The sequence below is a fragment of the Xiphophorus couchianus genome, chromosome 18 (assembly GCF_001444195.1).
Source record: "Xiphophorus couchianus chromosome 18, X_couchianus-1.0, whole genome shotgun sequence".
In the NCBI taxonomy this organism is placed as follows: Eukaryota; Metazoa; Chordata; class Actinopteri; order Cyprinodontiformes; family Poeciliidae; genus Xiphophorus; species Xiphophorus couchianus.
Window position 1 is genome coordinate 31203860 of NC_040245.1, and position 13618 is coordinate 31217477.

Here is a 13618-nt window from a genome sequence, read left to right on the forward strand (position 1 = left end):
GCACAAAATAATGGCTACAAGTCCAGTTAACTAATTTTAAAACCAGGCATTAATCAATGCTTTACTACAATCTACCTGCAATGCATGTGGCTAGTGTCAGTTCTGACTGAATGAAAATCATTATAATGTATTTATGTCACATTAACGAAGAACAGCTGAAAAGTTACCGGGTTTATCAACTGCGGTAGCAATTTTGCTCCAACTCCTCCCCTTGTCATTTCTATATTCTGAAATGTTAAATAAACATTAGTGTTGTTTCCACATGTCATTGCCAATGTCCGCTGGACTTTGGGTTGCGCTGTGTCAGCTGTTTGGCATTCCTGTCCCTAATTTCCCCTCAGAAAGCACGGAGGGGAATCCGTTTTCTGATTGGCTACTTGTCACATTCAACAGTCTGCGTTAACGCTCCCAGTCGGGGAAAACCCTGATTTAGATCTGAGTGGCCACAATGATCTACTGTAACACACCACACACTAGAAGATGATCGGTTCATCCTCTAGTGTGAAGCGACAATCTAAGCGACAATCTTAGAACGCCCAACTCCGTTGGATTGTCGGAAGGGGAAAATCGGGCCAAAAAATTGTATGGTGTGAACTATTGCATCAAGTAGTCGGATGTGCCCATCTTCTCTATTTAAACCTAATTATTACTGAAGGGCAATATAGTGTAAAGATTTCATAATCTGCACTCTTTTTGTTGAATGCATTATTCATTTCCACTTTGGCTTTATGTTGTTTAGTTTTTATTCAAGTACAATTTTTGTTAATGGAGACTGAGAATCCATTTTATTTTTGTTTTTGGATGTTGTGTTTATTTTATTTCAGTTCCAGTGTTAAGTGTTAATTTGAAAATAAAGTGCATCTATCTTTGGCAGGAAATCGCATGCATTATTATGTCATTTCCATTAAACCAGTGTAAAAAGGTCTTCAAACAATATTAGTGTTTATCACAATAATTTTTGAGACAATTAATCGCTCAGCAAAATTTGTTATTGTGGCAGGCCTAATGTGAACTTTGGGGTATGTTGTCAGCCATATTGGGTCTAACCTGTAATGTGCTCTACTCTACTCTACTCTTTGTGGCAGTATAATGACCTCTCATGTGGACACCAGGCCCAATGTAGAGCAAAAATTTAGATTGTGAACTAGACAACCCAAAATGTGATGTCCACAAATGTGGCTGCCAGGTGGTTAAGATTAGACAGCTTTACCTACAAGTAGAAAAGGCTCTTCTTTTGCATCCTCTTTATGTCCTGGATGTTTCCAGTCAATAGGACACAACTTGAAATGCTTTCAGTGAACACAATAAACTATTTCAGGTTATTTGTGAAACCAACCGTAGAACGTAACAACACTTTAAGTGAAAGGAAAACATAAGGACAGAACAACAACAAAAAATAAATAAATAAATATCTGTCAGGGGAGAAAGAATAAGAACTTTTCTGTGGCCATTTAGTACACCAGTCATCTCTCCACATATTGATTCCTATCAAATATTAATGAACTGGGACTTAAACCAGAGAGCGGAAGATCAGAATTGAGAGGCTTCTTTGCAATGTCCTCTACTGTTTGTGTTGTCTGAATGCTGGCAAAACAAGAATTTAAGAGTAAAATAAAATTCTTCATATCTTGTCCCTGGGTGAGAAGTAGAGTACAACCTAAGGATTGTTTAATGCAGAGAAATATTAACTTAACATGCATAGTTTTCAGTCTGGGGATGTACAATAGCATTGGCTGTACAGTAACATAAATTGATCTCAGTCATTTCTTAACATTCCAGTATCAATCTGATAAATTAAACTGGCCTGATAGTAGTTCTGATACTTATTTCCATCTTGTTGCTGTTGGTTTCTGGAGGAGGGGGGGAGGATGTTGGTCATGTGATTGTGATGCAGCAAAGGACTGTATGGAGTTCAGCTGAACTAGAGAAGGGTAGTGCAATATGAGTAAATATTGGCTATTGGCTGTAACTGCAATGTTTATATTGGATATCAATATCTGCTCAAATGTTAATTTCCCAGGTATTTTGTGTGGGAACGAGAGAACCTTCATAAAGAGAGGCCCAGCTGGGATTCAACTGTCTTACTCACATCTAGCCCTATCACAATAACACCACAGAAACAACATATAAAATAAATTATGAAGACTCTAAAAAACTTGTTCTTCAAAAAAAAGAGACCAATGCACAAGACTGAAGACTTTTGTCATTTATTTTTTGGTAGAAAGAGAGAGAAAATAGGAAAAAAGATAAATTATGCAAATTATTGAACTTGTTTTAATGTATCATGTGATTAACTGAATTATTGTGACAGGCCTACTCAAAATATGTTTTTATTTTGCTTTTATATTTCAGATCAGTAGATGTCCTAACTAAATTTAATGATTGCAAATAAGTTATTAAAAAGCATACAGTGTTTTAATAATAGAAGAACCAAGACGCAGCTTCTGTATGTATGCATGTATGCTGTGATATAGGTGTTACAAAAAGGAAATGGTTTTAAAGCATTATTTAGAAAATACATTTCCAACCTTCTTTGTGTCTGTTATGCAACACATGGAAATGAACTATGGATCTTTATACCATTATCTTTGGATTTGATACAGGATGTTTCTGTTGTTTGTGACCCTGTTGCGTCGCTGTTAAACGCTCAATAACATTTTTATTCCATCTGAAATGTCTGATATTTTATGGTCTACTACATCAAGCAAACAGTATCTATGGCACTTTTTGAGTACTGTATATCTAAAACTTAAACATAGCCTAACCTGAAGTTTTGTCCAGGTTGGGCTAGATTTGTTTGCCTGATTGTGGCTTGGGCTTCTTTGGCCCATTTAATAAGTCTCCAGTACACAGAGAAAGCCAAAAGAGAATGCACAACCAAGTTCTGTTATACTACTTATTATAATTTAAATGGAGGAGCAGTATAAGCTTACTGTGTTGAGGAAGGAAAGAAATTAAAGTGCAGATGTCCACTAGACTGTAACAAGCACAGTACGCTGGACCATAAATGCGCATGCTGCTCCACCGCTACGCTCCAATTAACAACACATCCCAGATGACAAATACTACATGTAAAGTACAGTATATGTTACATTGCTTATGCTAATGGTGGTCTAAAAATTAAAGTAGTAAAAACTTATTTAAAATATGTCAGCCCCCCTTCACCCTGATCTTGACAATTTAGCTAAGTACAGAGAGCAGTTTGCTTGTTTCATATCCAGACTGTGATTACGCACACTTGACCACTTCAGGGTTTTCCCCAGTGTATTATAAGCCTGGCGACGCGCAATGCTTTGCTAAACTCTAGCAACCACCAACCTGAATAGAAATGGAAGAGCTACTAGAGCCACATTAATAGCATTAAATTAAACCTCCCGTTTGTTGGACATCTCTGCTCACAGTGGAGCGGATTTAACTCATCATGCAAGGCCGGTCGAAGGCCGCATGAGGCATTGAGCAGGATTTGACTTAGGGGCCCCTCTTGCTGCTAAAAACATCAGCACCTCTAACAGCTTCTGTGTTAGATTTAGTGAAATCTGGGAGAGGGAGAGTAATTTAATTGGCCAACCTAAAAAGCAATCACTTATAATTGCAGTTTACTGATTTGAATTTGTGAACAGAGGTCAAACTCTGATTAATCAGCATCAGATTGTTGCTATGGTAACAAAACAATCTAACTATGAATATTGTTCTTTGAAGTTTTACAAAGTTAACTTACCAGCTCCTTAAAATCTTATATTTAAATGTTAAATAATTTAAAATATTTTAATTTATGTATGCTGAAACCATTAAATCAAATTTAGCAGCATTGATCATCTCAAGGCCTCATAAAATAAACAAATGTTACCTTTATGTAGTTGTGATCTGTGTTAAAATATTAGCATTTATGGGACCCCTGAAGCCCTGGGGAGCCTTATGGAGTCACTGACTTAATTTGGATTAAACAGAAGTGCAAATAATTGATATTCATTTTAATTGTACTTTTTTATTTGTTGTTTTTAAGACTCTGTAGTTGTTGGTTTAAATAGCGTTTCACTGGTGATGTTTTCCTGTTACATATAATTACCCTGTAATATTTTTATATTTCCTGTCTAGTTTAACATCTTTTAATATAAAAACACGGTGGACCGCCTCGGCGCACCGACCACCAGTCAGTGCCCATGGCACATGGAAGAAAATGCCTCTTTACACAGTGCAATCACCAGCTCTCCTGCTCTTTATGTTTTGGGTCTCTATCCAGATGAAGATCTCTCTCAGTGGGAAGCCTGGCCCCACAGTGGGACCTTGCCTCAGCATTAACAGCAATTACCTAGCCTTGATTTAATGGACAACCTGTCTAGCTGAGAATCCTGCTCCATTACTACCCCCAGAAGAGGCAGCATTTCAATCTTTAACTCCACCATCTTTGGGATCTTGATGTCTTTGTGTGATTCCCTTATCAGCCATGATTACTGCAGAACACAATGCTGTGTAAGTGGAGGCCGCAATGAATAATTCACACACTGAAGGCGATTAAAAGCATCAACATGAGGAAAACTGGCATTGTTTTCTTTCTTTTTTTTGTCCTTTCCAAAGCCAAGAAGAGAGAGTGTTGTGGGTTACTTTACAGATGGCTAAAATATTCACTATTTGAATTCTGTGCTTAGTTACTGTGTTGACTATCTCTACCTCAGAGGTTGCGCTAGACTGTTTTTGTTGTCTGTCATTTTGACCGATTGGCTCAAAAACAATCCCATCATAATTATTTGTACAGGTCAAATTTTGAAAGGATAGTAATCAAATGCATTTAAAGTGGCGGTTAGAATAGAGTTGGGTGGAGTACAGTTGGGTCAAGCTACCCAGCTTGACTCTACTCTGTCTCTACTTGACAGAGTAGAGTCAAGTAGAGAAGAGTAAAGTAATGTCGAACCGGGTAGGATAAAATAGAGCCTTGTTGAGTTTTCACTACACGCTGTTGTTTATTTTTAAGCAGTTAAGTCACAGTGACAAAACCTGAAACTGCTGCTAGGCAGGTTATGCAATATTGATCGGCCACCAATCATAATCGGACGATTTCCGTAAAAAAGTGTATGATCGGTGATTGCCGATCACTGTCTCGTGCTGCCACTCACAAAAACCGATCACCTGCATCTCATATTTTACACCCATCAACAGCATACTGCGCAGGCGCAGCAGCAAATCTAAGGACTGTCATGTGAAACTTTAGTGCTCTGAGAGTGAATGGGGAAATTTGCATCTTGCGACGGAAAAATACCTGGGGGGTGAAGCACGTCAAAATGCATCAATAAGAGTCTAATATTGCACTTTAAAAAACAAGCACTAGAAGGAGTATGGTGAGTTATAGAGGCTCACTGCAAATAAAAAAGGCATCCTGACCGGTCAGACACTATGTAAAGCAGTGCATAATTGCCAAGCAAATAACCTGGAAAATTATTGAAGTCATTGGGCTAGTGGTGGAAGACGCTGGGTTCTGCTCTCGTTGTTCAATCGGCGCTACGCGCTACTGAGGAGTAATATTTTACATACATACTGGCATTTGCACTCCACCTGCCAGTGTTTTCTCTCATCAAACACCTGCTTAAAGCTGCAGAACACAACTTTAAAAAAAAGTTTTGACATATGTTTGCTGTTCTAACATGAGACAGATAATCTGTGATCGAGCTCCTCTGCCTCCTCCCTGTATTCTGCAGAATTACACCGCTCAGTCAGAAACAACAAATCAGAACAAGCAGAAAACACCTAGCTATGCTCTCAGGCAGTTTTGATTTAGTAACATAGAATTGTTTATTTTAATGCAACCTGCATTTGACTTTGAATGTTCTATTGTAATATTTAATATAGGCAATGTTGCGAGATTCATCTGATTATTTTTATAATTTAGGCTGTTGAGAAGCCTTAGAGTTAAATATTGTATTAACAAGTGTCCCCTGAAAACTTGGTCTAGGCAGTCCACCATGTGGTTTTATTAGAAGATGCTAAGTGGACAGGAAATGTAAAAATATTACAGAGTAATTATGTTACGGGAAAACATCGCCAGTGAAACCCTATCTAAACCCACAACTAGTCTTAATAACAACAAATCAAAAAATATAATTAAATGAATATCAATTATTTGTACTTCTGTTTAATCCAAATGAAGTCAGTGGCTGCATAAGGCCCCCCTGGCCTTGAGGGGCCCAGTAAATGCGAATATTTTAACACAGACCACAGATACATAAATATAACATTTATTTATTGAGATGATCAATGCTGCTAAATTTGATTTAATGGTTTCAGCATACATAAATTAAAATATTTTAAATTGTTTAACATTTAAATGTAAGATTTTAAGGAGCTGGCAAGTTTACTTTATAAAACTTCAAAGAACGGTCTTCATAGTTATATTGTTTTATTACCATAGCTACAATCTGAAGCTCCGAGTTTAATCTTTGAGTTTGAGCTCTGTTTGTTTACAAATACAAATTAGTAAACTGCAATTATAACTGATTCCTTTTTAGGTTGGCCAATTAAGCACTGGTTTGTTAACCACTAATGCACCGGCCAACCGGGAACACATACATAAACTTACACGCACCTCTGAAAGCGCGACTAGTTATTCCTGCAGTTCGCATAGAGCTGCGCAACCAGAGCTAACGCGGTGAGTTAGACTCTTACCATGGTGCAGAGTTCTCCAAAGAACTATAATTACTCACAGGAGGTTGATATAAATATTCATACAGGTCAGCCTGTGTCTAGTTTGAGTGAACTGGACACAAGGATCTGCGCTGAGGTAAACTTTAGACATCCAGCTTCTGCAGAGCACGAGAGAACACGCAGAGGCGCTAGCTGTGTGATTGGTCCGCTCTGCCGGCTTTAAATGCATAAAGTATAAACTTATCTTTTAGGAATAAATCTGCTCCGCCAGTGAAATGCTCAGAGCAACAGAGATGCTTGCAATCCGACTTAGAAAAAAGCGTTTTCTTTTTTTTATTATTTTTTTTATTATTACTATTAATAATTTTAATTATTTTCTCATTATGCTTGTCCTTTAATTAGCTATGCTGCAGGATATGTTTACTTAACCTCTTGCCTGTCAGACTCAGACATCTCTGTCTCTAAGATTTGTGGGACAGATGAAAAACATGAAGTATAGGCGTTCCTATAGTTAGGAGAACTATCAACAATAGAGTAAATAGAGTGATGCAGGCACTCTAATAGTGCCTCCATCACAATGCATGATGTTTGTGTTGCAGACTGTATTTAGCCTGTTGCATATCTCTTCGTGTTCCAGAATGCCATTATCTGGCAAAAATGTTCTCATCGTGAAGCCATTGTTGATCACTGTGCAACTTCTTCTTTTGAGCATTTGTGTTTCCTCACAGTTACCATCTCTAGTTATCAAAGTGGAGACATTCCTTTTGCTTCAAAATACAAAATGCTGAATTTATGCAGTGACAAAGATTTTTTCTACATTTTCAATGGAATTTGAATGATTTGCATGATTCCATTTTAGACAACAGTTCTCTGAATGGTACAGACGTTTTGCTGCTCTGCATGGAAGGCTGCCTGCCACTAACAGCATGGATAAGCTCTGCTCAGGAGCCTCTTGGGCCTTGATGGACTTACCTAAAGTGATTCTCTCTCCCATTTATTGCAGAGTGGATGTTTGGACCGTAGCCTACCTCTCAGAATGCATCTACACCATTCTCCTGAGATGACAAAACCAACTCCCTCTATTAATCATGCAGGAGACTATAACCCATACAGTGTAAAGATTCAATTGCAAAGTAAATGAATTAGAGGAAAGTGAATTGCTGTATTGAAGTATAGAGCCAACCAAGAAACACAGGAGCAGAGGGGAGGAAAGCAACTTGATACAACTAGTTTCAGCCTGTGAGGGATCAATTTACAGAACTACAGGAACACTGTGAATGTGCAATTGAACTTTAATGCAGACCAAAAGAGCGAACATTGATCCACCTAAAAACCTCGGTCTCAGTTCGGTTGAAGGTGCGGTTTGGATGCAGTTCGAATGCAAGCAGACCGGAGACCACTCCAAAAGTAGGAAGCTAACTGTAGCGCAGGGCATTCTGGTCAATATATTACTCCCTGCTCTGTGGGTGAGCGAAGATGCTGTCAGTTGCCATGGCAACATTTAACCCAGTGTGAGGAGGAAAAGTAGAATATACTGTAAGTGTTTTAAAGTTTTTACACCGATTTCTCAGTTAATTTCTCCTTTGCTGAGGCTCACTGTAGCCACTGTAATATTTAAACCTTCATTAAACGACAAAAACTGGACGATTTTCCTCGTTTCTAGAACATGATGGTATTCATAGGTATTTATCATCAAATAGGATGAAATATTTAATGAAATATTTAATGGTTTGTTAAATTATAGCAAGCAAATTTTAACTGCGGCAATTAGGCCTGTCACAATAACAAATTTTGCTGAACGATTAATTGTCTCAAAAGTTATTGCGATAAACGATAATATTGTTTGAAGACCTTTTTACACTGATTTAATGAAAATGATGTAATAATGCATGTGATTTCTTGCCAAAGATAGATACACTTTATTTTCAAAAGAACATTTAACACTGGAGCTGATAAACAAAATAAACAAATCAACCAAAAACAAAAATGAAATGGATTCTCAGTCTCCATTAACAAAAAATGTACTTGGAAAAAAAATTAAACAACATAAAGCCAAAGTGGAAATAAATACTGCATTCTACCTAAAGACTGCAGATTATGAAGTGTGTATACTATGTTGCCCTTCAGTAATATTTAGATTTAAATAGAGAAGATGGGCACATCGACTACCTGATGCAATAGTTCACACTACATGATTTTTTGCTCCTATTTTTCCCCTTACAACAATATTAAAACGTTGGTCTTTCTAAGATTGTGTGGTGTGTTATGGTAGATCGTCGTTGCCGCTCCGATCTAAATCAGGGGTTTTCCCCGACTGGCCTGTTGAATGTGACAGGTAGCCAATCAGAAAGCGAGGATTCTCCTCGTGCTTTCTGAGGGGAAATTACGTCGGGGAATCCCAAACAGCTGACACGGCGCAACCCGAAGTCGAGCGGACATTGGAGATGATACGTGGAAACAACATTAATGTTTATTCAACATGCAAAGAATATAGAAATGACAAGAGGAGGAGTTGGAGCGAAATTGCTACTGCAGTTGATAAACCCGGTAACTTTTCAGCTGTTCTTCGTTAACGTGACATAAATAGGTTCTAATGATTTTCATTCAGTCAGGACTTTATGCTGACACTAGCTACATGCATTGCATGTAGACTGTAGTAAAGCATTGATTAATGCCTGGTTTTAAAATTAGTTCACTGAACTTGTAGCCATTATTTTGTGCCCGTTGTTGGACACCACACGGCAGGATCGAACCCGATCGAACCGTTATATCGAGGATTTCTGTCAGCTAATGTGTGGTCTGTCAGGCTTCGAAAATGGGGCGACAATCGGCCAACAGCTCTAAGATCGTGTAGTGTGCGGTGGGCAGTGGAGAGCACCGGAGTTGAGCCTTTTTTCATTCAGTGACATTAACAGAAAGAGAAAAAGGCCGGAAGAGACGATAAAGCCGATAATTAAAATGACGTGGATAGTTTTAATTTATAGTACGATTAATTGATTTATCGTTTATCGCAACAGGCCTAGCTGCAATTATGTAAAATTAAATTACTAACCAGTCATAACATCCAATTCTTAAATTCGTTCCGAGGGGATTTTATTGAGTGATGATAATGCCTGAGTTTTTATCTTTTTTTTTTTTTGTCGAGACCAATAAGCATCCTTAAATTGACTAGCACATGCCTGGAGTACAGCAGCCTTTCTCCTCCCGGAGCTGCTGCCTGGTGGCCAGTTCAAAGCGAACGAAAAGAGCACTGCACATGTATTTACACAGGTGAGCAGATAGACTGAACACAGCGGGCTGCTGTGCTGTAGTTGATGCTTGGTGTCAGAGTAAGTTTACAGACAAACCAGAAAATAAATTTACCACCATCCCGGTCAAAATAAATGGGTGGCGGAGTGCATTGTGGTGGTACAGCTGTCATTTGTGTTTTTATGTTTGATGAAGGAGCCAAATCCCATCACTAACATGGACACAAACACTATAAATGGCTGGTCAAAGTGAGAGTTCATCTAATAAATTGACTGAAGCACTTCCTCGCTGTCCGACCGTGACATTTGCCGTGCTCCTCCTGAGCATCGCGCTTAGTCGGCGGACCGTGGGATAAGAAACGGGATCCTTTGGACCCTGTGAGCTTTACCCTGTGTGCATCCTAGCAGGGGTTGCACCGATCCCACGTGCGCATTTAACCCTTGATTCCCTGCTGTCTGACTGTGATATGTATTATCGATAGTGACTGTCACTGCTACTGACTGATATCTGCCGCGGTCCTCCGGAGCGGTTTAACCAGCACAGACTTAGTTAAGCCTGAACCAGGTCCAGATAATTAAATTTTTTCTGCCTATCTTTTTAACTAGCTCTTCCCTTACATGGCTTGGCACGCTACTTCCCGCTTGCTCAACGTCGAAACCGATCGGTTACGTCATCAACAAGCATTATCATGTTTAGCCAGTAGACTGCAGATCTCCATTGTAAGCCAAATTTCTATCGTTTTTACCATATACCATATATATCGCACATTCCTGCAATAGTGTCTTCAAAGGTCTGTCTAAAAAATCAGACAGCTGCAGTTGATCCAGAACTTTGCTGCTCGCGTTCTCACTTAAACCAGATAGATGGAACACATCACCCTAGTTCTAAAGTCCTTCCTTGGGCTCCCTGGAGCTCAGAGAAGAAACTTTAAAATATTGTTGTTAGTTTATAAACCACTGAACGGCTTAGCACCACAATACCTCTAAAATCTTCTGGTTCTGGTCTGCTTTGAATCTCCAGTACCAGAACCAAACATGGAGAAGTGGCATTCAGCTTCTATGCACCACAAATCTGGAACAAACTTCCAGAAAACACTGAGTGCCTTTAAATCTAGACTAAAAGCCCACCTGGTTTAGAGTTGCTTTTGAAACATTATTAATAAAACTTTAATCAACATTCTGATGTGTAATGACGACACTTGACAAAATGTAATGTTGTAATTGTTGACTATGTATTGTTCTATGACTTTATATTTTTGTGTTTTTATGATGTAAAGCACTTCAGAACTACCTTGTTGTTGAAATGTGTTAAATAAACTTGAACTTAAACTTCCCTACAAGCATTATCTTGTAACTGTAGATTGTAGATTTGGGCCTCAGCAGGTATTTGTTTTAGAAGCTGGAGATAAGAATAAAGCCATGTTTTTTTCACTACATTGAAGATTTACAAAGCTTTTCCTCTGCTGGATCTGTCTTTTGCCTTTTTGAGTTTTAACATTTTGATGTTCAGTGGTACTAAATCTGTTTGTGTCCAGTCTAGGATTTCCTTTGTTGCTGCTTCAAAGTAAAAAAAAAAATCAAATAAAACAAACGTGTTACTTTTACTACACAGTACATATTTACTGCCAGATAACCTCAGAATAAAGTCAGCGATTCTCAACTAAAATCAGCATTTTTATTTTTTGTTTTAGGGTGGAGAGGTCCACAGACCAAGTCATTAAGCCAGTAAACGTGGAAGCCTTGTCTAAATGGGTGGGAAAGATCCCACCTGATGTGGTGAGGGACATGGCGGTCATCGCTCCCATGCTTTCCAGACTGGGCTATGACCCGCACGCCAACCCCCCCAACTACGGGCAGCCGGACCCCAGAGTATTGGACAACACCAGGAGGGTGAGTGCTAAGCTGTTGCTTTGGGAATACTTTACTATGAATTGGGATTTTGTAAGAAGACAGATTAAATAGTTCTCTAAAATTAAATCTTACATAATATTTTTAAGGTACCATTTAGCAAAGCAGCAGTCAGAATTTTGTAGACAAGTTTTATTCTCAGGTTATTAAAACTTTTACTTGTCTATCCAATTATTGTCCTGTTGAATTTATTCATAAGAAAAGCTTTTAAATTTCATTTCCTAGCCTTTCTGCCATGAGTGACCATTGTATTAGGAGAGGCTAAACCCAGCTAACCAATCTGCTAACCAGTTTTACTTAGATTTTTAACAATTATTTTCCTTTCTTAAAAAGAAATAACAAATGACAGAAAATTATTTTCAAAAGTCATTTTTATTTTAATCATGTATTCTGGAAGTTGCCCTGAATTTAAAGTCAAGGTATAAAACAAGATGGTAGGCACTGGAAGGCTGATATCTCTCTGAAATACAACAACCCAAAGAATGCATTGGTAAAAATATAAAATCCAAAATAAACTGTCTAAATACTGTAGGTTAATGAGGGTTCTATTTTTATGTTCCTGTTCAAATTTTGACCCTTATGTTTTGTCCAATTAGTTTGCCTAAAACCATCTCACTATTGACCCTTTATTCAAACAGTTGAATTCTCGTCTTGGCTGTAGCAATATGGCTTGGTACAACTTTGTCACAAATCCACGTTTTGAGATAAAAAGCACAGCGCTCCTTCCCCTCCTATTCCCTTCCTGGTGGTCAGGAGTTGGACTTGCTAGCGTTGCCATGGTGACTGGTGAGCATTGATTGATAGTGTTATTCAGCTTTAGAAATATGTGATTTATTTGCAATGTGGACACAGAGTGGAATGAGTCTGCTCTGCTCTGACTATTGGGGAAGGTATGGTGTTGAACTGATGACTGTGTTAGACTGACTGTAGTGCTGAGGAAGCAGGAGAAGCTAATGGCCACTCTCGCTGCTCTCTTGAGGACAGGCAGGCTGCCTGTAACCAAGCTGCAGAACGCTGCCACCATAAAAGTCTACATCAGCACAGAGTAAGAATCGTTAGATTTATCAGTAGTTTTGAAAAAAGTCACTAGAGTCTGAAAAATCAATAAATACAGCAAAAAAGCACTGTGCTTTTTTCATCCTGATCACAGACCTATTCACCACTTCCACTCATCCCCAAACTTGGTTGCTCCGTCCACTATGCTGCAATTTTTCAACATTTAACAGTGGCGGATTTAGGTTTCAGAGCAGGGTTAGTTGCAATTTAAGACAGTGTTCAGAAGTACCTCAGCTGGGCTGGTGAACCACACATCTGCTCTGAAGCTGTTGGGGTTTGGTGGAAAGATGTTGGATCCTGGTTTGAGCAGTCGGTCTTTTAGCTGTAAAGCAGGGTAAAATGGAATGGAATGAAAGCTGCTGTTTGGTGGTTTATGACTCATGCTGCGTATTACTCGACTCCATTAGGCATTTCTTTTTCTTGAAACAGTAACGTTGGCTTTAAAAAAAAACTGTCAGCCTCCTGTCTATTTCTAGAGAATCTTCCTCTGAAAGTTGTCAATCTTCAGAAAGTGAATGAATGAATCACTCTCTTTTACGCTGTTTACTCAGACACTGATGCATTTGAACTAAGTGAACTTTTAGTGACTTTTGTCTTTCTGTGGGGAGGAGGAAGACAACACAAATCTTCCAGTTGATCTCTAACCTTGTCTGAACCTAAATATGACTTGATAATCTGCAAAAAAAAAAATCAAGCTCCTCTGCTTTGTCTCTGTAGTCCTACTACTATCTGCAGACATACACTGCTTGATCAGACACATCCAGTCACAGCCA

General features: G+C 38.6%; 1 protein-coding gene across 3 annotated transcripts in view; it reads left to right on the forward strand.

Annotated features, from left to right (window-relative positions):
- The window catches only part of tpst1 (tyrosylprotein sulfotransferase 1), a 59412-nt gene that overhangs the window by 26149 nt on the left and 19645 nt on the right, over positions 1 to 13618 (forward strand). For 2 of the 3 annotated variants that reach the window (XM_028045867.1, XM_028045866.1), the window contains exon 3: positions 11573 to 11771. In XM_028045867.1, coding sequence (XP_027901668.1) covers positions 11573 to 11771 — 199 coding nt within the window. Of the gene's footprint in view, positions 1 to 7636; positions 8170 to 11572; positions 11772 to 13618 lie in introns of those variants that run through there. The other variant, XR_003599135.1, reaches the window with a different exon arrangement.